We start from the raw sequence: 24,661 nt of genomic DNA, 5'->3' as shown, positions 1-24,661 counted from the left end.
GGTTTAAACTACTCTAATGCATCTGAAAACCAGTATGGTACAGCATACTGTAAATGAATGTGACTGTGAGAAGCCAACGACTACCTCCCAAATCAATTTGTCCTCAGGTTTCTGAAAGGTAATTTTTGATTTGACCTTGTGAAACAATCAAAATAGGGTAAAGAAACTAGAAGTGAGAGAACCACTGGGGACCAAAAAGCACAGTTATTTTTAACAGAAATAGGCAAATGTAAGGTAAATGAAATTCAGTACCATTTAAAAAGGGTAATCATTGCATATATGTAACAAGTAACTACATTTTAAGTTAATGAGCTTGAGGAAGTCTTACGGATTTATATTGTTTATCAATTTACTAATCTAGACAACAAAGGGAAGGATGCTGATATCCACAAAATACTTGGATACATAGCAAAATGTTCTAAATTCTACTTGGGGGGGGGGTAATTTATGTACTGTGTTTTTTTTGATACAGTACAACATACTACTCTGCTCTGAAAAGATCCTACAAAAGAACATCCAGAATAATGGAAATGGAGAGCCACAAACTTACAAGTTTTCTGTAGCGGAAGGACTTTTATGAAATAAAAACATGCCTTATCTTCTGTTCAGCAAACTATTCGAGCTAAATAGACTCACAAAAGAATAACCTCAAATAGCTTTTAATAGAGTTTAGGTGTGACTTTTGATCCTTATCTTTCATTTGATACACAAATAAAACGTGGTCAGTGTCCTTTCTCCATCTCAATTGATAGTGCTTAACTAACGTTTCCTCTCTCTACAGGACACCATGAACTTTATCCATGCTTTCATCACATCTGGGCTAGATTCACCAATTATTATCGTTCTTATTATACTATTAGGGAGTTTAGATTGTGTCCTGCTGATAATTTTGGTAATCCATAGTGCCACTGCTAGGATCCTCGCTAAAACTAGATACACTCATATAAAGCTCTGAAATAGCTAAAGTTGCTTCTAATTGCATATCAACCAGGATGACCCCTCCTGTCCTAGGATGCCAGCTATCACAAAACCCCTCAAATTCACATTGCCATTGATAGACCTTAGATACTGAATCTGCAGTAGTCCATTGCAAGAGCAGACATTTCTTGATAAATGATAAACTCGGTTCACAGAGCTCCTTAAAAAATAAAGCAGTTTTATAAGCTCCCTTCATCCATTAACAACTAACAGCCACAGGAGCAAAAGGTTAGGAATTGTCACCTCTTACCATGAATTTCTCCCATATTTATGTGCAGAAATCTCTACTCTAAGATGTTATTGTGCTGCATAGCAGATAGATATTTTCCCTATCCGTGATCCTTTCTCTTAAAATTCAGTAACATATTCATGCATCACATCCCCCCTCCTTGAAAGAATTAAAAAACCTGAGTAGGAGAGACTCGTATCCCTTGGACCTATAGAATACAGATGCCTGGATGGAAGTCCAGCTAACGCCTACTAGCCACACATCATATTGCCAGTGGTTAATGAAATCATTTCCCAGTGAAAGCATGGTTCTTGTGCTATAAATAAGATTCGTTCTCACTGCCAAACCTGTCACAGCAAGATTTTTTTTTCTTCAGCCACCTACGTAAATAAGGAAAAATTAATTGCCAAGAACTTGGAACATTCATTAACAATGACAGAAGTTACAAGAACATGTGATCACAAAAATTAATCCACTGCTGCCACAGTCTTGCCAGACTCCCCTTGTAAAAACAAATAACATTCATTGTCTTTTTCCTGCATAAACAATATATACAATAACGAAATAAGGTATGCTATTGATTTGAGGAATAAAAGCAAAGGAATTATTATTTTTTATATACAGTGCTTATAGAAAGTCTACACCCCCCTTGGACTTTTTCCACATTTTATTGTGTTACAGCATGGAACCATGATGTATTTAACTGAGAATGTGTGCCACTCATCAACACAAAGTACTGTATAATGTCAAAGTTAAAAAAAATGCATTTTACTAAATTAATTAAAAATAAAAAACAGAAAATAATTTAATGCATAAGTATTCACCCCCTTGCTTTGACACACCTAAATTACCTCTAAAGTAACCAACTCTCTTCTCCAAGTCACAATTACTTGACTGGAGTCCACCTGTGTGCAGTTGAGGTGTTCCACATGATTTCAGATTAAATACACCTGTGTCTGGGAGCTTCCCCACTTAGTTAGTGCATTTCCAAGGAAACACTACACCATGAAGACCAAGGAACATTCCAAGCAGATCCCAGACAAGGTTCTTGAAAAATAATAATCAGGGCAAGGATATAGGAAAATTTCGAAGGCATTGAATATACCTCAAAGCACAGTGAAGTCCATCAATAAAAAGGTGAGAAAATATGGAACAGCTGTGAATCTGCCCAGAACTGTTGGTCCTCCAAAACTGAGTGTCTGGGCAAGAAGATCTGTAGCAAGGGAGGCCACCAATAGGCCACGGAAGGGTGTCAAGAAGAAAACCTTTGTTGAAACAAAACTCATATCGCATCTCGGCTGGAGTTTGCCCAGTGTGAGAGACAGAACAACTTGGAGGAAGATTCTATGGTCTGATGAGACCAAAATTGAACTTCATGTTTGAAGGAAACCTCACACTGTGAACACCATCACTATAGTGAAGCATGGTGGTGGCAGCATCATGCTTTGGGGATGCCTACTGCCTACTTGGTTATTAAAAATACTTTGCTGTCCTTTGGCAGGTAGGGGGACCTCTCAGATTGCACAATCAACAAAAGTACTAAGAGCACATATGGCCAGCAGCCATATCACTCTGCAACTCACAACTGGCAACCCACTGAAGCTAAGCAGGTGCTAAGCTAAGGTTGCCGTTGGAAGAGGTATTAGTGGGGCCAGCAGGGGGCCCTTGTGGGCCCACATGGGTCCTAATGCCCCAGTATAGTGACGGGGACACTATACTGTAAACGGGCGCCGTCCTTCAGATGAGATGTAAAACCGAGCTCCTGACTCTCTGTGGTCATGAAAAATCTCAGGGTGTTTCTTGAAAAGAGTAGGGGTGTAACCCCGGCGTCCTAGCCAAATTTCCCATTGGCCCTTACCAATCATGGCCTCCTAATAATCCCCATCTATGAATTGGCTTCATTACTCTGCTCTCCTGTGTGTGGTGGGCATTCTGGCGCACTATGGCTGCCGTCGCATCATCAAGGTGGATGCTGCACACTGGTGGTGGAGGGGAGTCCCCATTACCTGTAAAGCGCTTTGAGTGGAGTGTCCAGAAAAGCACTATATAAGTGTAAGCAATTATTATTATTATTATTATATGGGGCTGTTGGATGCAGCCGAGACATGGGTTTTGTCTATTTCCAGGAGATAAGGGCAAGTTTGTTTAAACATTTTGAACCCAACAGAACCAGGTTAAGTTATCTATGACCTGGAACCTGTGATTGTGACCATGCCAGAAAAATAAAGGTAAGAGCAGATTCTAAAATTGTTTTTGCATATTTATTGAATTTCCCATGATTTAATTTTGCAAATAAAGACGTGTCCATACCATTAACTGTGTATCAGATCAGATCACATATCTTGGCTGAATGAATATACTGTAGTCCCGTGAACATGTTGCAAAAATACACAACCACGTGTTCAGAATCCCGAACTACAACCTGAAGAAGTACTGTATAAAAATGCACTCCAGGTTCCCACAGTAGTGGTGTGAAATTGGCCGTGCTGCTGGAACTGATTGGACATTAAGTCAGCTAGTGTATTCATATCTTACTGCTTCTTCTAGATCCTACCATATGGTGTTATTAGTATAAGAAATGTACCGCTCCTCCATCCATGTTCTAACCTCTTCTTCCAGTTCAGGGTTGCGGAGGAGCTGGAGTCTATCCTGGCAAGCAATAGGTGCAAGGCTGGACACACCCTGGATGAGACGCCAGTCCATAGCAAGGCAGACACATACATACAAAGTAAGACCAATTTTTCCAGAAGCCAATTTAATTACTAGTAATTTTTGGACTGTGGGAGGAAACCACACAGAGAGCACACCTGGTTCGAAACTGAACCCAGGTCTTAATGCTAATCACTGCGCCATGGTGCCTCCCAATGCTCCTCACTTAATCACTGTTTGTGTGTCATGGTAAGCCATGTTGGTAAATAATCAGTGACTCAAAATTGGATGGATTGTAAAGTACAAAAATCATTCATGACTCAATTAAAAAATATATAAAAAAAATCTACAAAAGGGGAACTCATAAGAACAATGGAAAAAGGTAATGATGAGATCGGGCCAGTCAGTTTATCTGAACTCATCAGACCTCTGCTCAGCTTTTCAACAGTACTGACAAGACAAGAAAAGTATGTGGAAATGGGAGAGTCCATTGTAAAGATAAAAAGATTCTCCAAGCAGTCCTATCCCCAGTCCGATGAAGGCTTCACATTAGCATGCTGGTGAAAAGAACAGAATCCCAGTTTGACAAAATTGGCAAAGCTGATGGTGGAGAAAAGCCAGCCATGGGGGAAACAACAAACAGCAGCTCGATTAGCAAGGCCTTCTCCTACCGTTCCCCTGACGACAAGTCCAGAAGGTTGACGAATAGCAGAAACGGAAAAGAAGTTGACAAACAACAACAGAAGGGTACACAATCACACTATAAGTACAGATACTGCTCCAGACACAAATGAGGACACATGACTATACATGGCTGACTTGGAAGTCTTATATTTGACCTTCTACACTTTATTAAGGGCACTTCACTTTCACTGGGTGTATGGCAACATTATCAACAAGCACGAAAACTCCCACCCAGAAGCCGTCTCAATTGTAGTTGGGGACTTCAACCACTGCAATCTGAGGAAAGTACTGCAAAAATACATTCAGCATGTCACTGTACCGACAAGAGGAGGCAATATTTTGGACCACTGCTACACAACAATAAAAGGAGCATACAAAGCGCTTCCCAAACCGAGTTTCGGTAAGTCAGACTACATCCCTCTCCTGTTGCTTCCTGAGTACAAACAGAAGCTGAAGACCTCCCCCATTGCGAACAGGTCAGTGCGTTGTTGGTCTGAGGAGGTGGAAAGCAGGTTAATAGACTGCTTTGATAGTTCAGACTGGGACGCATTCAGAGCTCCTGACACAGATTTAAATGAATATACGGACGCGGTCACCAGCTATATTAAATACTGCACTGACATTTGTGTACCAGAAATGAAAATTAGGTCATTTCCCAATCAGAAACCGTGGTTCAACAACGACATTCGCAATCTAAAAGATAGATCCACCGTGTTCAAATCGGGGGACAAAGAGCTGTACAGGAAATCACGGTATGCATTAGAGGAAGCCATAAAACGCGCCAAACGGAGCTACAGAGTGCGGCTTGAAACGCAGTGCGCTGACACCCGGAGGCTGTGGCAGGGATTAGAGTCAATCACAGGCTACAAGGGCTGCAGCCAGGAGATTGACACAAACAACGCATCCCTGCCTGATGAGCTGAACCATTTCTATGCCCGCTTTGATGCTCTGAACACGGGCAATGCTGAGAAGACCCCAAGTGTGCAGGGCGGGTTTGTTCTGAAACTCTCAGAGCAGGACGTGCAGAAGACTCTGAGCAGGGTGAAAATCCGTAAGGCTGCAGGGCCTGATGGGATACCACCTCGCGTCCTGAGGACATGTGCAGCCCAGCTGACCACAGTGTTTACGGACATCTTTAACTCCTCCCTGTCACAGTCCATGGTCCCCACCTGCTTTAAAAAAAACACTATTGTTCCAACCCCCAAAAAGGCAAAAGTGACATGCCTGAATGATGCCCAGAAGCATTATCATCTGTGGTGATGAAATGCCTGGAGAAGCTGGTGTTGTCACACATCAACTCCTATATCACAGAGTCCCTGGACCCCTTGCAGTTTGCCTACCAGAACAACAGATCAGTGGATGATGCTGTCTCCCTGGCTCTGGATACAGCCTTGGAACACCTGGACACTAAGAACTCATATGTGAGAATGCCGTTTGTGGACTACAGTTCAGCATTCAATTCCATCATACCCAGTCAACTGGTGACAAAGCTCAGGGGATTAGGTCTGTGCAACTCTGTCTGCAACTGGCTGCTGGACTTTCTTATCGAGAGACCACAGGTGGTGCGGATAGGCAATAAAACATCAACACCACTCACCCTGAGCACTGGAACCCCACAAGGCTGCTGTCTGAGTCCAAGGTTGTACTCCCTGTTCACTCACGACTGCACAGCAAGACATAGCAACAACCGCATCATTAAGTTTGCAGATGACACCACTATAATAGGACTGATCAGTGATGATGACGAGTCCACTTACAGGGATGAAGTCGTACAGCTGCTTAGGTGGTGTCATAGCAATAACCTGGACTTGAACGTAAAGAAAACGAAAGAGCTAATAGTGGACTTTAGGAGACACAGGCCACACACTCACATGCCCACTCAGTTTTGATGGAACGGAAGTGGAAACAGTCACCAGCTTTAGGTTTTTGGGAATTCACATCTCTAAAGATCTAACCTGGACTGTGAACACTGACTCTATCATGAAGAAGGCTCAGCAGCGCCTTTATTTCTTGAGGTGCCTCAAGCGATGGGGGATGCCAATACATGTGTTGGTGAACTTGTACCGCTGCACCATCGAGAGCATCCTCACCAATGGGATCACCGTGTGGTATGGCAACACCTCTTCGTGAGAAAGAAAGGCACTGCAGAGAATGGTCAATATGGCCCAGAAGATCATCGGCTGCAGTCTCACCGAGATTAAACAGCTCTATGAGGACCGCTGCCGTGGTAGAATTCTGGCCATCACAGAGGACCGTCACCACCCCGGGCATGAGCTCTTCACCCCACTGCCCTCAGGCAAGAGATATAAGAGCATACGGACACTTACCACTAGATTCTTCAATAGCTTCTATCCACAAGCAGTGAGATTGGCGAACACATTTAGCCATCCCCCTCGGACCACACCTACACCATCACCATCTACCTCTTTATGATTTCTTATCTATTGCACGTCTCCAGTCATTGTTTACATGTCTGTATTGTTTACATTCAAACTGTCTACATGTTTACTTGCACATTGTCTACTGTTTGTTTGTATATTGTCTTGATGCACTGTTTGCACTTTGTCTTGTTTTTTACACTTGTTTTACAATCGAGAGACTTTCTGTAAGTAAGAATTCCATTGTACCAGTACCGGTTACATATGGCAATAAAGTTCAAGTTCAAGTTCAAGCATTTAAACTAATTCTCTACTAGATGGCACAAGTACAACATGTCAAAAACAAGACAATTGATTGTTCTTTTTGCATGTAAACCCAGACTTTCTCTCTCAAGTGGGCATTATACCATGCACACTGAAGTATATGCAGAACATACAGTAAAAAGGAGGAGAACAGAGTGATGAAGACAATTCATACATGGGGATTATTAAGAGACCAGAATTGATAAAGGCCAGTTGGATATTTGGCCAGGATGCCAGGATAACACCCCTACTCTTTTCAAGAACTGCCCTGGAACTTTTAATGACCACAGAGAAAGGTCCCCGGTTTTAAGTTTCATCTGAAGGATGGCATCTTTTTTAAAGTATAGTGCCCCCATCACTATACTGAGGAATTAGGATTCACACAAACCGCAGGGTGAGCGCCTCTTACTGGCCCCACCTCTTCCCAGGAGCTCCCATCCAGGTGCTGACCAGGCTCACACTTCCTTAACTTCAGTGGGTTGCCAGTTGTGAGTTTTAGGATGATATAGCTGCTAACACTTGGCCTGGGATAATATTTGAAAGCAAAGAACTCTGAAGACCACCAACATACGCCATAATACTAATGACATGCCAACTGTCAGTAATGTTTTTGTGTAATTGTGAGTGTATATGCTGTTGTTTATTGGTCATTGCTGAAAAACACAGAATACTTTAGTGTCTCCTATATGCTACACACTTTCAGAAGGTTCCTTTGGCCATACAAAGACTCTTGAAGGATTTGTCTTTAAAATATCTATAATTTCTGTGTATAGGGTTTTATACCAAAGACAAGATGAGGCAAATCTATCATGGTCAGTCTGAAATGTAACTTGGGAGCTGAACTGTACTGAATCTATACACCACAGTTTGAAGTAGAGCTGCTTTGAGCTCTGTACACAGGAATCATTTTTGACAAGGTAAGACTTCAAAGATTGGAATCTCCTAAACTGGCTCAGTGCAAGAATCTTGCCTGTTGTGAGACTGCCGTTTACCTGAGAAAAAGAAATATTAAAGCTTAAGCATTTGCTCACTTCATTAATTCATTACATCCTCTGAGCATTCAGAAGAATTAGGTCTATTTGTTCAGAGGGAGACTTGTCAAAAAGAACTGATGGTCCAGTTGGAGAGGGGGGGTTACAAACAACATTCAGAACACAGACACATGTTCTTCACATACAGTGCTATTTGAACACTTGAGATAAAACTTTATTTGGAATGAGGATGATCAGTTGGTGCTGGGTTTTTGGATAGCTGAAGACACACAGCTAACCACCAAGCCGTTCTGTAAGCTGAGATTCTGCTCCATGATTAGAATTGAGCATTCCTTCAATCCTTTAGAAAAAGTCATCTTGAAATATCAATTTTCCCTTCTGCATCACCATTGTTGGGGAACGTTTTCACTTCCCCTTAAAAGACAGTCGGGAGTCCATCTCAGAAGTTAAAATAAGTTTTTATTTCATGCGCATGGGAGTGAAAAACAGACATGATGAGTGCACTTTTCTCAAAGCGATTAAACTTGAACAGTCCTTAAATATTTTTCTGTTATCTATCACGCTTCCCTGTGATTATCAGATTGGCAATATTCCAAGATCACGCTCATCTTCCTTTTCCCTATTTGCCAAAGATAACTTCTTTAAATACGATTGGTTAGTTTCATAGCACACGTTCCTACTGTATATAACACAGTACAGAATTACATAGTAGCTCTTTTGTCCAGCATTCTTCCATTGCAGTTCCGTTCCATTTCAAACCAGTTCTGTATGTCCACCTTATAAAATACTACAGTGTCAGCAGACAAAGTATGTACAAAGTTCACAGAGACCCTCTCAACACCATCTTATTATTTTACCCTAATTCTCCCCCTTAAGTATTTTATGGATAAAGTATGGATTGAATCTTACAGCATCTGAGAATACAGATATGTAGGGCCAAGAGAACTCCAGAGATTCTCTGTGATGGGGATTGCTAAAGACAACAGTTGTCACTTATTTCTGGAAATTAATCACAAGCTATTCATCTAATCTAGTACTTACTCACTTGTACATTTTGTCTCTAATGCTAGCAGAAAAACACAAATTCAAAGAATGATTATGAAACAGTGAAAAGGAGATTCTTCCACTTGTTATTCAGCAATGGAACTGACAAGATTAGGCGAGAAATAATAGTTATGCTATGTGCATCAAAAATAAAAAGAAATTGGCTTTTATGTCTATTTTTAATTTTATATAAATATAACAAGTAGTAACTTCTCTGATTCTCTTAGTAACAAAGAATCTTACTCACTATGCAATTTTCCTACTAACAGTAATTGGTCAAAAAACTTCTAGCAATATAATAGGTTTTCTACCAATTATACTGTACGTAAAGTCATTCTGAGAAAAGACTCTGAAGGTTCCCTATTGAGTCAATGGCTCCTCAGTCCTTGATCACTATCCTGATGTGTATATTCACATTTCCTCTGTTTGTGCACTGAAGTACAGTTCTTGCCTTGTGTTAAGAACTGACATTATTTTAAGAAAAGGTCAGCCTATTACCTACAGTACTTTGCTCAGAAAGTAAATCATTTTCACACTCTGTTAGAATTTAAAATTCCTTCATCCTTTTAGGGAAAAAAAAAACATTTGGAAATTTTGAAAATCTTTTTCCCATCCCCATCAACCCCAATTTCACCCTGTTTTTTTTAAGTGTTAATGTTTTTTTTTGTTTCAAACATTGTTTAACACAAAATAGTAAATGTAGGTATGTGTTCTAATCCTAGTGGGAACCTAACACTACTAACTGCTGTGCTTTTCACCATGATATGGTAACATTTTAACTACAGCCACTTCACAATCATAAGGCTGATCTTGAAATCTGCTTAAATTAAAGATCTGTTCCTCCCTTGCTTGATGCTAATTCTGTTGAGTGTAAAATAGGGGATGGTTGTAATGAGTGCACGTTTTTGGCATAAAGCAATTAATCCATACATTTTTGTAACCATTGTATCCAATTCAGGATCACAGAGCCCATCTCAGACAGCAACAGGCGCAAGGTGATGTACAGTACATCCTGGAATGGACATCAGTCTGGGCACACAGACACAAACACACACATCAGGGCCAATTTTCCCAAAAGCCAATTCACCTACCAGCATGAATGGAAGGAAACTAGAGCACCTAAAGGAAACCCACTCAAACACAGATCGCACCCCAGGAATTGAACCCAGGGCCTCAGGTCTATAAGGCAGCAATGCTGACCACTATGCCACCATTCCAACCATTACACCAATTCATCCATTTTCTGGCACTCTAGGTTGGCCAACTAAAGAGTAATTTAAACTGGGGTCTGGGGAGTGTTGCGAAAGAAAAATCTGAATGCTCCTTCACGTTCTTGTTTTAACTCTTTCACAATGGTATACAATATAATGTAATTGTAACAGTAACTGAAGAAAGCAGACAGAGGATTTCTTTATCAAACCTGTGGAAACACTACTGGACACTAGCTTATCTGTAATCAGTGAAGTCACATGCTGATGTCATTTGCCACTATTAAACTTCTAAGTTCTCCATGAAAGACATGATAATCCACAACTATGGTTAGGAAAAGCATTGGCAGTGAAAATAGTTTCACATGCATCATTCTGGGCAGTCCAATACCTTTACTATGGCAATATGTTAATTAACAGAAGTAAACTTTTATTCTCGCTTCAGCTACACTAGACTGAAGGAAGATTAAATACTTAATGGTCATAACATATGATTCTGAAATTAAAGGGCTTAAGCACGGTGGCTATCACCTTGTTACTCACGAGACAGCAATGAAATGTTTTAAAGGGATCAGTAAGAGGTAAAGCGGGTTTCACATAGTTTACCCTGAGAGAAACAGATTTTGAGTACAGTACTCAAAGATGAAGGTAAGTGCCCTTTTAAATGCACAGTCATGCAACAATTAACAGCACTGTGGTGGTTTCACGACAAAATATGGTCTTACTCATGATATCCATCAGTAGGACAACTAATGGATATCACTGTTTCTGATATTTCTGAAATAAAACCACATATCAGAAAAAGAAAATCATTTTTTGGTTATTTTACAAAACTCCAGCATTGCGAGTTTAATAGAGGGGTTAATTTTTTATATAGTCACAATCTGCAAGCACACAAACACGTGCCTATATCAAAAATGCAATTATATGAAGAACAGTAACTATTTCACTTGCATTTAAGAGAAGTTATTTAACTAACTCAGCAGCAGCAGCAATGAACCCATCAAATAAATGAAGTACTCACACATGGTCAACACTTAAGAACATATACTAGAATGCGATTTTTTAAACGAAACTTCTGCATACTTGTTAAACAGTGACAATGGGAATTGTTCCTAATTGTTTCACTGAGTTCCTAATTCAGTGATGGGTTCAAACTGCAGGTCAGTCTTAGTCTTTCAGCATTACTGAAAACAGCTCACAGAAGTCAACTGAATTTATAGGATTTATAGGAATTTATGTGAATACATTTAAAATTAGATAGGTTTATAGTCTATTTTAAGTCAAGGAATAATGTGATATTCCATTTTCAGTTTAAGTTCACTAAGAATGCAGTAAAGAACCTGCTGCAATAGACACAGCAAAGTGTTTAAGTTATAGAATTTTAGAATAGAATAGAATTATTGTGCATTATTATGTATAACCATTTCAGTGACATAAACAGAGTTGAATACACTGTATATATTTTTTCCTTGCTTAGATAAACAAGCTGATCCTAACAAAACCTTCCAGGTCAGGTGAAAGGATATGAATGCGTTGCTTTAATTCAAATAACACGATGATCTGATATATTGCACTTCATGGTGTGAGCTACAGCTCAAATACCTTGTTTTTGTATCATTTTAATCTGACTACAGTGTACCGAATCACTGAAGAAAAACTTAATTTCCATGTAAATCAAATGCAAAAAAGAATCTTCTGAGGTTTCTGATTGCGATATACAAGGCTTAAGCTTTCTGTACTTCTGAACCAGCTGTCAGCAGGGAACTGTGGTTAGGCGTCATGTAAATGAGCTCTGCCGCTGTGCCTGCTGCTACCCCAGCATGCCAAGATCCGTAAAGAAATCTATACACTGGCACATATTTTTCTTCATATTGTAAGGCTGGGATTATGTATGCGCAAAATAGGTCTGTTAATAATGACTTATGAATGGTGATGACTTGATTTGCTTTGGGAGTAGGGCACCATAACCTCAGGGGTTTATTGTGCCGGAAGACCACATCTTTAAGACAGGGTTCTATAATATATAATAGTCTTACTCGCTAAAATCTACTTGTGGGTTTGTGTTTTAATGCGAACACCTGTGAACATCACTTCTTACCATAGAGCAGCACACATCACTATAGTTAGTGGTGTTGATTTGATTAGAAAACGGTGTGAAATGGTGATATGTCCTTACAACGATACATGCATCATATAATGCAAACATATTCAGACCCTGGCACAGTTTTTATATTTTGTTGCTTTAATGCTTGCAGTCTTGACACTTTGACGTTGCAATTAATATGTGTTACATACACAACCTTCTCCACACATTTAGTGCATAAAAAAGATTATATGAGAGACAAATGGAAAACTCATGATTGCATACAAGTATTCAATCCCTATGCTGTGGCAAACCCAAATGAACTGAGTTTTAGGAGCCACAAAATTAGTTGATTGACCTATGTGTGCAATAATAGTGGTTTTCACGATTTCAGAATAAAAAGACCTGTCTATGTGAAGTTCCTTAGTAAGATGTGACCAAGCAAGTACTAAACAATACTATGATGTCTAAGAAGCTTTCAAAGCAAGTCAGGGCCTTAGTAATTGAAAAGCAAAGATCAGGGGAACAGGAAAATGAAGTCTCTGAATATTCTGGTGAGCACAGCCAACTTAATCTAAAAGAAAGGAAATTACATTGAATAACCCAGAAACTGCCTAGTTCAGACTGTGTCGCTAAACCAAGCAGTCATGAAAGGAGGAAACTGGTGACAGATGCCACTGTGAAACCAAGGACAAATCTGAAAGAGTTACGGTGGTAGCTACGGTGGCAGTGATGGGAGAAAAGATGTCCATGGGTCAACAATATCCTGTTGGTCACTCCACAATATTCTGGCAAACCCTTCTCAAATGGGTTTGTGGGCCTTTCTGGTGTAATTGCAAAGCATTTCATCTGGTGCAAACCCAAAACAATGCATCACCCATTCAACCTCATCTCTACTATCAAGCATGGTGGTAGGAACATCATACTGCTGAAGTGCTTTTCCTCAGCAGGGACTAGAAAGCTTGTTAGGAATGGATGGAAAAGAATACTGGACAATATTAGAGGGAAATCCTATTTCTGTATGCTAAAGACCTTAAACTCAATTGAAAATTAAACTTTCAGTAGGACAATGATCCATTGCACAAGGACAATGTTTCACTGCAGTAGCTTAAAAATAAGAAGGTGTTTGTCCCTGAATAGCCTAGTCAAAGTCCTGACTTAATCCTATTATAAATCTGTAGACCTAAAAATAATAAATGGACACAGATTGTCCATAAGCAATCCCCTCATAGCCTGACTGAGACTGAGCAAATCTGTCAAGAGAAATGGACAACAGTTGCACCAGGACAGTGTACAAAGCTGGCAGAGACTTACCCAAAAAGGTTTGAAACTTTCAATGGTTGAAGGTTGCTTCCACCAAATAATGAGCTCACAGGTCTGAATACTTATACAATCAACATTTAGTTTTTTTTCTCTTTAGTTTAGGTTGAGTCTTCAGGTTGAGCATTATGTTTTTTGAGCTTAGATAACGTGAATTCATAGTCATCGTTCAGTAAATTACAGTTTTTCTATTTAAATGAGCAGCTATAAATATGGTTTAGCGGTACCTTTCAATATCATGTTTATTCAATAGCAGCCATTTTAACCATGTACAAGCATTTCTTCTTCTCTCTTGAAGACCTTTCTAACTCACACAGCTACAGTCTGACTCTAGTACAATTAAGTTATAATGATAAACGGGCACAGCGATGGGCCTTTTAACTTTTCCAAGGCACCTAAGGCCAAGAAAAACCTTACTCATAAGTCATTAATGCTATTATATACACGACATTTTTACTTTCATTAACAATATGTTCCCAGTTCTAATGTCTTTGTGATTTTTATTCTTTCTTTAATTCTATTATACACACTTTCAAGGAAATTCCTGACTGTTAAAGTTGTCTTCTAAAACTAATAAGCAGTCAGTGATCACGCTGGCATTATCAGACAGATTTTTAATATTGGATGAACCACTTTTTAACAGTTCTGTCAGCGGTATGCAGCAATCACAATGAAACAAATATGTAATGTTGATAAACTACATACATTGTTCTATGGAAACAAAACCACCAGGATTAAATCCAAATCCATCAATTCATTTTCTAACCACTTCATCCAATAAAAGGTCGCAGGGCAGCAGGGGCCTATCCTAGCATGAGCACAAGGCAGGACACATCCTGGATGGGATGCCAGAGACATGAGGGCCAATTCTCTAAGAACCAATGAGTTCAAGTGATTGGAAATGTAATTAGAATTCATCTACAATTCATCAGAGGTACATGGCAGTTTCAGTTTGCATGGGTTATGAAAACGGATGCTTAAACAATAATCTGATATACAATATTTTAATGTTTAAACAATGAAAAGTCTCTTAAGTTAATGTAGTAGGCATGTATATATTTTTCCATTGCCACCCAGTGTGCCAGTCTATCACAAGGCAAAATGCAGGACTATGCCCTGGACAGGCACCAGTCTATCACAGGGCATTTTTCCTATTTTTTCAACTGCAGTTTCAATTGCAACTGGTCTAACATAACATTACTACTACTATTTTATGTCGGGGGCTAGAAAGAATTGGCATTGATGAGTGCATTTCAAACCTCAATCACAGTAAAATGTACACGGCAACTTGGAAAACCTCCAATTTACATCATAAAATAGAAGAAATTTCCAGGTATGCATAGCGACTTATTGCTGTCATTGTCTGCAATTCACAAACTGAATCAACAAAATGATGTGAAACGGCCCTATTACATTGTAAACAAGTAGGCTTGTGAATACATTTCTTTTAATCCAATAGAAATATTGCTCCCGACTTTGAGACAGTTTTGCCAGCTAATACTAATTAGCATGCATGCAGATCACGTTGGAACATTTCTGAGGCGATATGTCTGCTGCACAACCTGTACTTATTCGCTCTCATTACATTAGGCATTACATCGACTAGTGAGCAGGAAGGATGGGTTTAAGTTACAATTCTCTCAAACTCTGGCTCTCACCCATGGCGAGACCAGCAGTTAGCGACAACATGGCGACCTTACAGTACTTTCACAAAGATGATGTACAGTAATAACCAGTATGAGAAACTGGGACTGCAGTTCCCCTTTAAGGACTACCATCAGCAGACAATTATTGCGGCACTTGTATTTTTATATTCTTAAAAAATGCATTTACATTTTGTCTAAACAGGAAGAATCTCCTGATAATTTGCCACCATTGTTGTGTGCTCATGAATGTGTGTCCCAGGTGACATGGAGCTGATAAATACCTGCCTGTAATCATATGTTGTATTGTTCCTTAAAAATGCTCCTGTCTTCTACTGCTACCAGGTAAAGTGATTGTACAAACTCTTCTCTTCTCTAAAACCAAACATTTACTTAAACTAGTTTGAAATCTATACTCACGTTTTGATAAAATAAAAAATCATGCATGGATGGGATCATGGACAGAAAAGAGGCACCTGCCAAGTTTTACAGTTATGAGGTCTTTGAGAAAAACATTGTGTGACTTGAGAGATAAGATATAGTCCCAGCCCACTTCCTTAGATACATTTGTGCAATTACAATTAATATTTGCATAAATGTATGTTAGGCAGTCGGCTGGCACTATTACTAATGGGCTACAATCGAATAACAATCTTCCATTCTGAGGCTTACCTATCTCAATACACATTTTTTCAATGTCTCTCTGCTCTGGGAGAAACGTGGACTACCCTGTGACTCTTAAAAAAGTAGCTATTTTAATGTGATGTGCAATCTCTTTCACACACAAATATCAGACAAGTTCCTGATTTTGATCTCCCTATGTGAGCTTGTTAGAATCCTGTGATACACCTTAACTGTTTAGTATGCTACAAAAAGTCCATGATTCTTTTTGTCTGTTTGTACCCTTTGCTCTCTTTCTTCCTCATGCACAGTCACTCCCCAGACTTAATTTCCCATTCCATTCTGTGATTTCCAGCCACCAACAATGGAAAGTATGAGCCTTCATTTAAACAGTCTTTTGATGTGTGGCTTCAGAAAAAGTACTTGATATAGCAGGTACTGACCATCACTCCATCACTACTAACAGCAGTCTGGACATCACATCTTTGGATACTAATGCACAGCATAATAAACCAGTCAAAGTACCCATCTCCAACACTGGGAACAACAGCAGCCAAAAGCATTCTACCTCTGCAAAAAACACTGAACAAGAGGTGATTTCAGGGAGATGTGATCAAGGTTTCAAAATCCTGAAAGGTCCTGACAAAGTAAATGCAAAGTATAACCTAAAATGTCATTAATAAAAGACCCAAGAAAAGAAATGTTTTGTGTTGGAATTCCATTGTGTTCAAGACTTAACTTAAACTCAAAGCACATTTACTGTACACAGGAGGTAGCTGGTGTTGAGAACCAATGTGCCAGCCATACTGCATCTCTGAAGCTAAATCCTTCAAACAGTGACAGGGTGGAAGTATCTGTTAATCTAAATAATAAAGTGTGATATCCACCAATATAACCTGACATGGCATGAACTATGTATTCGCATTGAAACAGGGCAATGTAAGTGTCCAGCTATATGCAAATCCACAGGTTATACTGTAGTTATTAACAAGCTATAGCAATTCATGGGCTAAGGAAATTAACAGCATTTTAATCTCCTAAATAATAACGTTTGCTCCATATCAGTCTAAAAAGCTAATAAACTGCAGCTTTAATCATGAATTACCCTATTTAAAAGCACAAAGATATTCTAATTTTAAGCTTCTCAGAATATACTTTCACATTATTGATGGCTGATACTAAAAATATGTACACAAGAAATGAAGGAAAACACAGAGATTCTTATCTTGCAATTGGCAAATGTTTAAGGGTTTCCTTCCCTGTTGAAACTGCATTGAGCATTTTAAACCGTGGGTGGATTTTGAAATTCTTATATGCCTATGTTATGAAAGGCTTATGAGACAACGGTCCTACAGGAACATTGTGTCCAGTTTGGGCCACCGCCTTACAAAAAAATATTGGTGGTCTAGAAACATACAGGGGCCCCCGAGTTCAATTACACACCTGGGGTGCTGTCTATGTGGAGCTTGTATGTTCTCACTGTGCTTGTATGGGTTTCCTCTGGGTGCTCAGGTTTCCTCCCACAGTCCAGATAGGTTCCCCTGCGACCCCATATTGGATTAGATCCAGTTAGAAAATGGATGTTTTAAGATATACAGTAGAATTCAATTGGTAGATAAGGTTCTTTGAACAATGAGCTACTACAAACTAAATAAGGAAGATGGACCAAATAGTCTTTTTACAGTATGTACAGTATAACATACAGTAGAATCACATATTCTGCAGCTTTAGTAACCAAATGAAAATCAGTCAATTCAAATTGATTTATATTTTATTGGCTAAGAAAGCATTCAACAATGAACAGAAACATCCCAATAAAACAATATGACCAAGCGTTCCACTCTACAACTAAATGCATTTGCCTTGCAGTTTTTAGAAGCTCTCATTTGCCTATAATACTATGAAGTCTTGAACATAAATCTTTAAATAATATGTTTAACTGCATAAAACATTGCAATGACTGTAGTGAGACTACTGACAATAACATGGCAGGAAAAAAAAACTACAGATTGTTTTACCAGAAAAACAGAAAGAGATCAGTGTTGAATGTAGAATAGGATAAATTATTTCTCATCTACACTGGATGTTTGTAGTGAAATGAATGTGGCTGACAGCATGACTGCATGACTCATTTGGAACTAGTCTAAAATCAATTCTTTTCTAACCTGAATTCCGTGCATTTTTTTTTTGGCTCACAAAACACTTTTGGTGCTCAAAATAACCTAAAATGTTTTACAAGCTTTCATTCCTGAGTCGGTTTGTTGCAATTAGTTTATGCAGCACATGTGTTGAACCTTAAATCTTACATCTCCAACCCTGATCCTGGGGAGCTAAAGAGTTGTCTGGTTTTTACTCCAATCAAACTTTTACTTCTTTAGTTGGACCTGTTAATAGCTCAGTCAAGATTTGCACTATTTTAAAAAAATAGAATTGGCAACTATATATTGGGTATTTATATATAAAGGACAGGACACATGAGCAAATGCTTCTGACCTATATGTGCAGTTGCTCATCATGCCACAAGCCAGAAATCACGTGCCAGGAGAGTCAGGGAAGAATGGAGAAGATTTTGTGTCTCTCACTGATGTCATTACTCCCTGTTCTGCCCCAGCAGCACTGAGCCAAATCTGTTCCACCACTTGGGGAATACCAGTCATAGTCCACAACTGACTTCATTCCCCAGGACCAGGACTGAACTTGCCATGCAGGCCCACAGAATTCACCTGACTGGATCAGTTAAAGGTGAACTGCAGTCCCAATTTCTCAGACCAATCTTGGTAACAAAATACATTCATTGACGCTATGGAAAAAAAGTTACAAATTTCAAATTAAAAATTTCAAAATTGTGAACTCTGTGAAAGTATTGTAAGTAGCCATGTTGTCACAAACTCGCATTCCCGTTTCCACTAATTGCAACAGGATTCGGCCCTTCCTCCTCACTAGTCTCCATAAAGACTAATGTAATGTGATGTACAGTAAGAGCATTTAAATACAGGTCATGCAGTACATTTCACCACAGGCCATTTCACTGCGGAAATGTTCCAATGTGATCCGCATGCAGAGTTAACAAGTAGTATTTGTTGGCAAAACCATCTTGAAATCAAAAGCAATATTTCTATTGGATTAAATTAGATGAATTCACAAGCCTGCTTGTTTACAATGTTATAGGGCCACGTAAGTCACCGGAAGTCTTGTTTCCTTATTCTTAAATGCAGAACATGGCGCTGTGCATACCTGGAAATTGTAGCTATTTTGTGATGTTAATTGGAGGTTTAACAAGTTACTGTGTACATCTTCCTTTTATTGTGGGTTGAAATGCACTCAGCAATGCTGATTCTTTCTAACCCCGAAATATAAAAATAGCATTGCAGCTACCCTTTGGGAAAAACTAGTTCCTGAAGATCCCTATAAATCCTGAAAGACTGAGGCCTGCCAGAACCAGAGTTGAATATGTCTGATTCAAATGCTAGATCAGGGGTTCCCAATCTTGGGCCTGGAGGACCAAACACCTGCTGGTGTTTACTCCATCCCAGCTCTTATTTTCTTGATGATTTGAGCCGTTTTACTCACTGTTTTCAGCTCTAAACATGTGCTACATATTGCTTTTTAACAATTGTGCAACATCCAGCCATTTTCTAGCCACTTCTTCCAATCCTAGTTTGCAGGGGAGCAACGGGAAAAAGGTGGGGTACACCCTGGACGGGACACCAGTCCATGCACACACTCACCCCTAGGGCCAATTTTCCCAGAAGCCAATTAACCTACGAGTATGTTTTTGGACTGTGGGAGGAAAACAGAGCACCTGGAGGAAATGCATGCGAACAAAGAGAGAACATACAAACTCCATGCACCTAGGATCCCAGCACTGCATGGCAGCAATGCTAAACTCTGCACTGCCATGCCACTCGCATAAGTGACATACAATTCCAAACTTCTGAGTAGAAAAAAAAACTTGTCAATGTTCTAATCAAGCTGAATTAAGGGTTCATTTAGGTAATTGAGCTCTGCTGTAATGAAAATCAGCAGTTATGTAGTCCTCCACATCCAGGATTTGGAGTCCTTACGCTACAGTAGATAATTAAGGATAATAGATGAGTCTCCATTTTAAAGCAAGTGGACTCATTTCAGGTTTTGTGAACTACCAAAACTACCAAAACTTGTGTTGAAAAAGCATTAAGGGAGAAACAGAAGTACATTAAATGGCCAATAAAGGTGAAATAAACCTTTCAATAAATTAGATATGTCAAAACAGGTTCTGAAAAGCTTGATTCTCAGGTCAGTTTTAGTCTCTTGCTAATAATTGTGTAAAATTATCTCTTGCTTACAATTTTGGGAAATATTTTGACAAAACAAATTCAATTAAGCTATGATGACCTCAGCTGGAACAAAAACCCAGAAAGCTTTGTGGAACTTAGAGAGTAGATTTGGAAACCACTGCAAAATATAGCAACAGCCATCCCCTTGAAGATCAAATCACAAGCACACATTCTTTGTCAAAACTGCAGCTTTCAGTGTACTTACTGTACAGTCATCTTCCCATTAACGGAAACATTAGCAGATCCTGATTATCATACACAAAAAAACTCAAAGGCAAGGAAAGGAAACCTAATTTAATTCACAACATTATCCAGAATTCACATTGTTCTGCTCCATTATGTTTAAATCTAGAAAAATCAGGATTTAATTTTATGTGCCAGACAAAGTACATTTTAATGATTTATGATACAGATGGCAAACTTTAAGTAAAGCAAGCCCTCTCCATATAAATGCCACATTTTGAAAATCCTCCACTAGGATTTCTTCTAATTGAGGAATTGGCATCTATGTACAAGAAGGTAACAATCTGTTCTTAAAAGCTGCAACAAAGAGGTAAGGTCAAATGGTTACACTATCGGCAAATCTTAAAAATAAACTGTGTCTGTTACAGATTTATGAACATGCAAATGTATCTTGAGGAAGTGTATAATCAAGTGTGTTGTTACTTAAAAAATAACAGTCAAGTTCTTTGCTTCTCTAGTGGTCTAGTTTATACAGTGGACATTTGGCATGGTAATCATTCACTAATAATGCAAATCAGAGCTGAACCGATATACAGTAAGTCTCCTTCAGGCATCTCTGAATTATGCTAACTCCAAAAACTAGGGGTCAATTTTCTGTTCATTGTGAGGACCTATGGGCTTTGTGCCCAAGTAAAAAAAAAACTTCTGCATTGCAAAAACAAAACAATCCCTGAAATTTGCTTTGAATTTTTTTTTTTGCTACATAAGGAGAAAAAATGTTGACTGGAAAATAAGTTAAATGGGAAAGATGCAACCTCATTTGTTTGGGTTTTTTCTTCACATTGGGATAAACTGGATTATGTAAACATGCTGCAGGATTGTGCTTTGTCCCTGACCATAACTGCATAAATCATTGAATATTAAAAAAATAAATCAGTTTTGCATTGAAGCCATGAGATCACTGTACCATTAACATTCCAGAAAGCAACCCCACAATGATTTCTTATGGGAAACTTTAACATAACAGAACTAGCAGTGGCAGTAAATAATCACAATGTTTAGCTTTATATCATGGATGTATTCACTATGTTATATTTACTGCTTATTGCTTCTTACCATTCTCATTCACCCCATTAGTCTGTGTCGGGTGTTCGACCTGCGCAACAAGGTTGTTATCTTGTAGAACATCCATCAATTTTGCCTGGTTCTGTTCCTTCCATGCATCATTACCTTTGTCCAATCTGCAAACACATAAAGAGGCAGGGAAAGTTAATTTAAGTCATGCATTTAATGATTCAAGCATTGTGCACCTAAGAGAGCAGTCTACAAAAGGGGCTTCAATAGTTCATAGACTTGGAAGTTGAAATTCTTAAATGCTTCCTCTAAAAATGTCAATTAGGCTGTCAGAAATAATACTACACAGGGAAAACTACATTCCACACCTGATATATTTTAATAGAGAGCTTAAAACGTACATTTAAGACAAATATTTTAGTTGTAATCTTGAACATGGCATTTGAAGACATGATTAATGTATTAATGTATTACAAAAACTATTAGTTTAGTTTATCGTGTGGTTTACCAGCTGTGAAAAGCTCATTTACACCATATCTTTGTTAATAATAATAATAATAATAATAATAATAATAACTGCTTACACTTATATAGCGCTTTTCTGGACACTCCACTCAAAGCGCTTTACAGGTAATGGGGACTGTTACACTAAAACATTTAGAAAATCATTGGGAAACGACTTTGCTTTTCTCTTCTCTACTACAAAGATCAAGTTTTTTTACGCATGAATAATCAGCTGTTGCGCTCATTAAATATTCTTTATTTTCTTTTTAGAAACTTGATGTAGAACAGACATGAGCTCTATCACCAAGAGTCTATACAGAAGGTGTTAGAATGAATCCATGGCTTGCTTATATATGGAGAAAAGCTTCAGATTTTATCCTCCAAGGTCATTAACATCAGATTGCAGATTTGCTGAAGCATACAGCCAGATAAAATGGGCACATTCTCTATAAAGGGAAGACAGTGGCCATTTTCCCGTAGTCTTAAATGATCAAAGCAGTGTAATCCTGTCGGACCATAACTTTTCAGATTCATGAGTCTGGTTTTCTTTTACTTGTTTGGTCAACTACATACAATGTCTGATAGATGTTGTCTTTCCCTTGCAGGTTGAAGTGTTCTGTGTAAATGAAGATGGCCCCACATGATAACAAAATACTCCATTTTAGAATAACTTCAAGAGCCAGCAAACAGAATGCCCATAGTTTCTTTACAATAAATGATGGAAATCTTTCTCACTCCATTTTTCAGATGTCTTCTCTCATGCATAATGTTTCTTAACAAGCGAAATCAACAGCATTTTCACAGCTAATACTTTGCTCACGACTTTTTCAGCCTGGATAAGCAACTACTGTTAAGCTCCCCCTATTTATTTTCTTTCTAAGCATCATTTAATTTTTACAGAACACAGCTAACTTCGTTCATGTTTAGAAATTGCTTTCACCTCGAACGACTGAGGAAATTGCCAACCATTATAAAATAGAAACAAATGGAATGAGCTGAACCATCTTCTCTACTTAGTTAAACTGAGTCATTTCCTCACTAATTTAAACACACAAAGTATACACATGGCTGTGAAGGATTCGAAAACACAGATTTTTTTTAAATGTAGGACCGCAAAGCAAATATGATTGGAAGCCACACTGACGGCATAAAAATCTTTATTCTCTGCCTCTTTAATCGTTGCAACAGTAGCGAATGTTAAAAATAATTATTTTATTCTGTATTTAAAAAATTGAATACATAAAAATTACAAAGAATTTGTCACACATTCATTTTTCTGGAGGAAGCAATTAAATGTCAAGGACTGATTTTAGTTCTGATTTTAGGCACCTAAAACCTTTTCATTCCTGGTCTGGCATCTAGGCATCAGTGGTTTGTACTGTAGACGTTTGGTCTGAATGGCATTGTGAGCTTCTGAAGTCTCAAGACAGATTGGCTACAGCTTATCTTAATAGTCACTGTACCACACACTATTCACTATTCAACTATTTATTTTCAACTTACATTTGTAAGTCACAGCTAAAAATTATTTTCAAACTCTTATTTTACAAAGTTTTATGAGGGTGTTTTGTTCATAAAGCAGTGCTGTGATTTGTTTTTCATATACATTTTCTTGAAAAAATTATTCTAGATAAAAAAGGTGTTTCACGAAGTTGATAGATTCGTACAGTACATGTGCAAAAGTCGTGGCTTGCTTTTCATGATGGAAAAGGTAAATAGTGCTTGAACATACAGTACTGTAGCATTCTGGCAGAATTCTTTTTCTCTTTCAGTCCTACATTCGAGTTCCCCTTCTGCTATCTATGTAACTTGATGTTAAAAGGTTTGTTTAGAGCACGACACATAACTGTGTTCTGCAGGAATGAGGAATGTGAACATCAGACCTACGAATCACTGATAAGTAAAAATAAAGAAACCGCACCACAGTTACAATTGCCATGGCAACAAAATTCAAGACTATTCTATTTTGAAGCTTCATTTAGCATTTTATTACTTATATTAACTCTTCAGGGACTTTTGAACTTTATTAGGGGCTGTGGGTGTTGACTTTTATCTTAGGTTGATGACTTTAGATGGCTAACCAGTTGCTGTAGAAAAATTAAAGTGCTGAGGTGTTCATTGGGGATTAGAGATGTCCTTGTGAAGGTGTTCATTGGGATAAGAGATGTCCTTGTGACAACTTTTCTTAATAGACACATCAGTCTACTTCATATAAATGTACAGACAAAATTGTTTGTTTTGGAAGAATAAGCTTTAACAAAATCTATACAAATGGCTGCATGGAAATGGCTAAATACAGCAGCTAACAACTATTTTCAAACTTTCCTTTTGAGACCAATGTGTTTTTCAGTCATCAATGCAGTGTTGTATTTTAATGCCAGTTTGTTATTGTTTTTTTATATATTTTTATATGGCCAGATTTCTTTGGTGCGTTCTTCATCATGCAATG

The 24,661-nt window shown here is 38.5% G+C and overlaps 1 protein-coding gene across 2 annotated transcripts in view; it reads right to left on the bottom strand.

Annotated features, from left to right (window-relative positions):
- The window catches only part of LOC148828550 (neurite extension and migration factor-like), a 51,052-nt gene extending 29,183 nt beyond the window's left edge, over window positions 1-21,869 (bottom strand). For both annotated transcript variants that reach the window (XR_016091536.1, XM_088925000.1), the window contains exon 1: window positions 21,751-21,869. Coding sequence is in view for 1 of the 2 variants with exons in the window: in XM_088925000.1 (XP_088781126.1) it covers window positions 21,751-21,826 (76 nt within the window). In the remaining variant the exon portion in view is untranslated. The remainder of the gene's footprint in view (window positions 1-21,750) is intronic.
- Between the last annotated feature and the right edge of the window lie 2,792 nt (window positions 21,870-24,661).

This window comes from Atractosteus spatula, chromosome 9 (assembly GCF_055471065.1).
Source record: "Atractosteus spatula isolate fAtrSpa1 chromosome 9, fAtrSpa1.hap1, whole genome shotgun sequence".
NCBI lineage: Eukaryota > Metazoa > Chordata > Actinopteri > Semionotiformes > Lepisosteidae > Atractosteus > Atractosteus spatula.
This window is presented reverse-complemented; position numbering and strand designations above follow the sequence as displayed.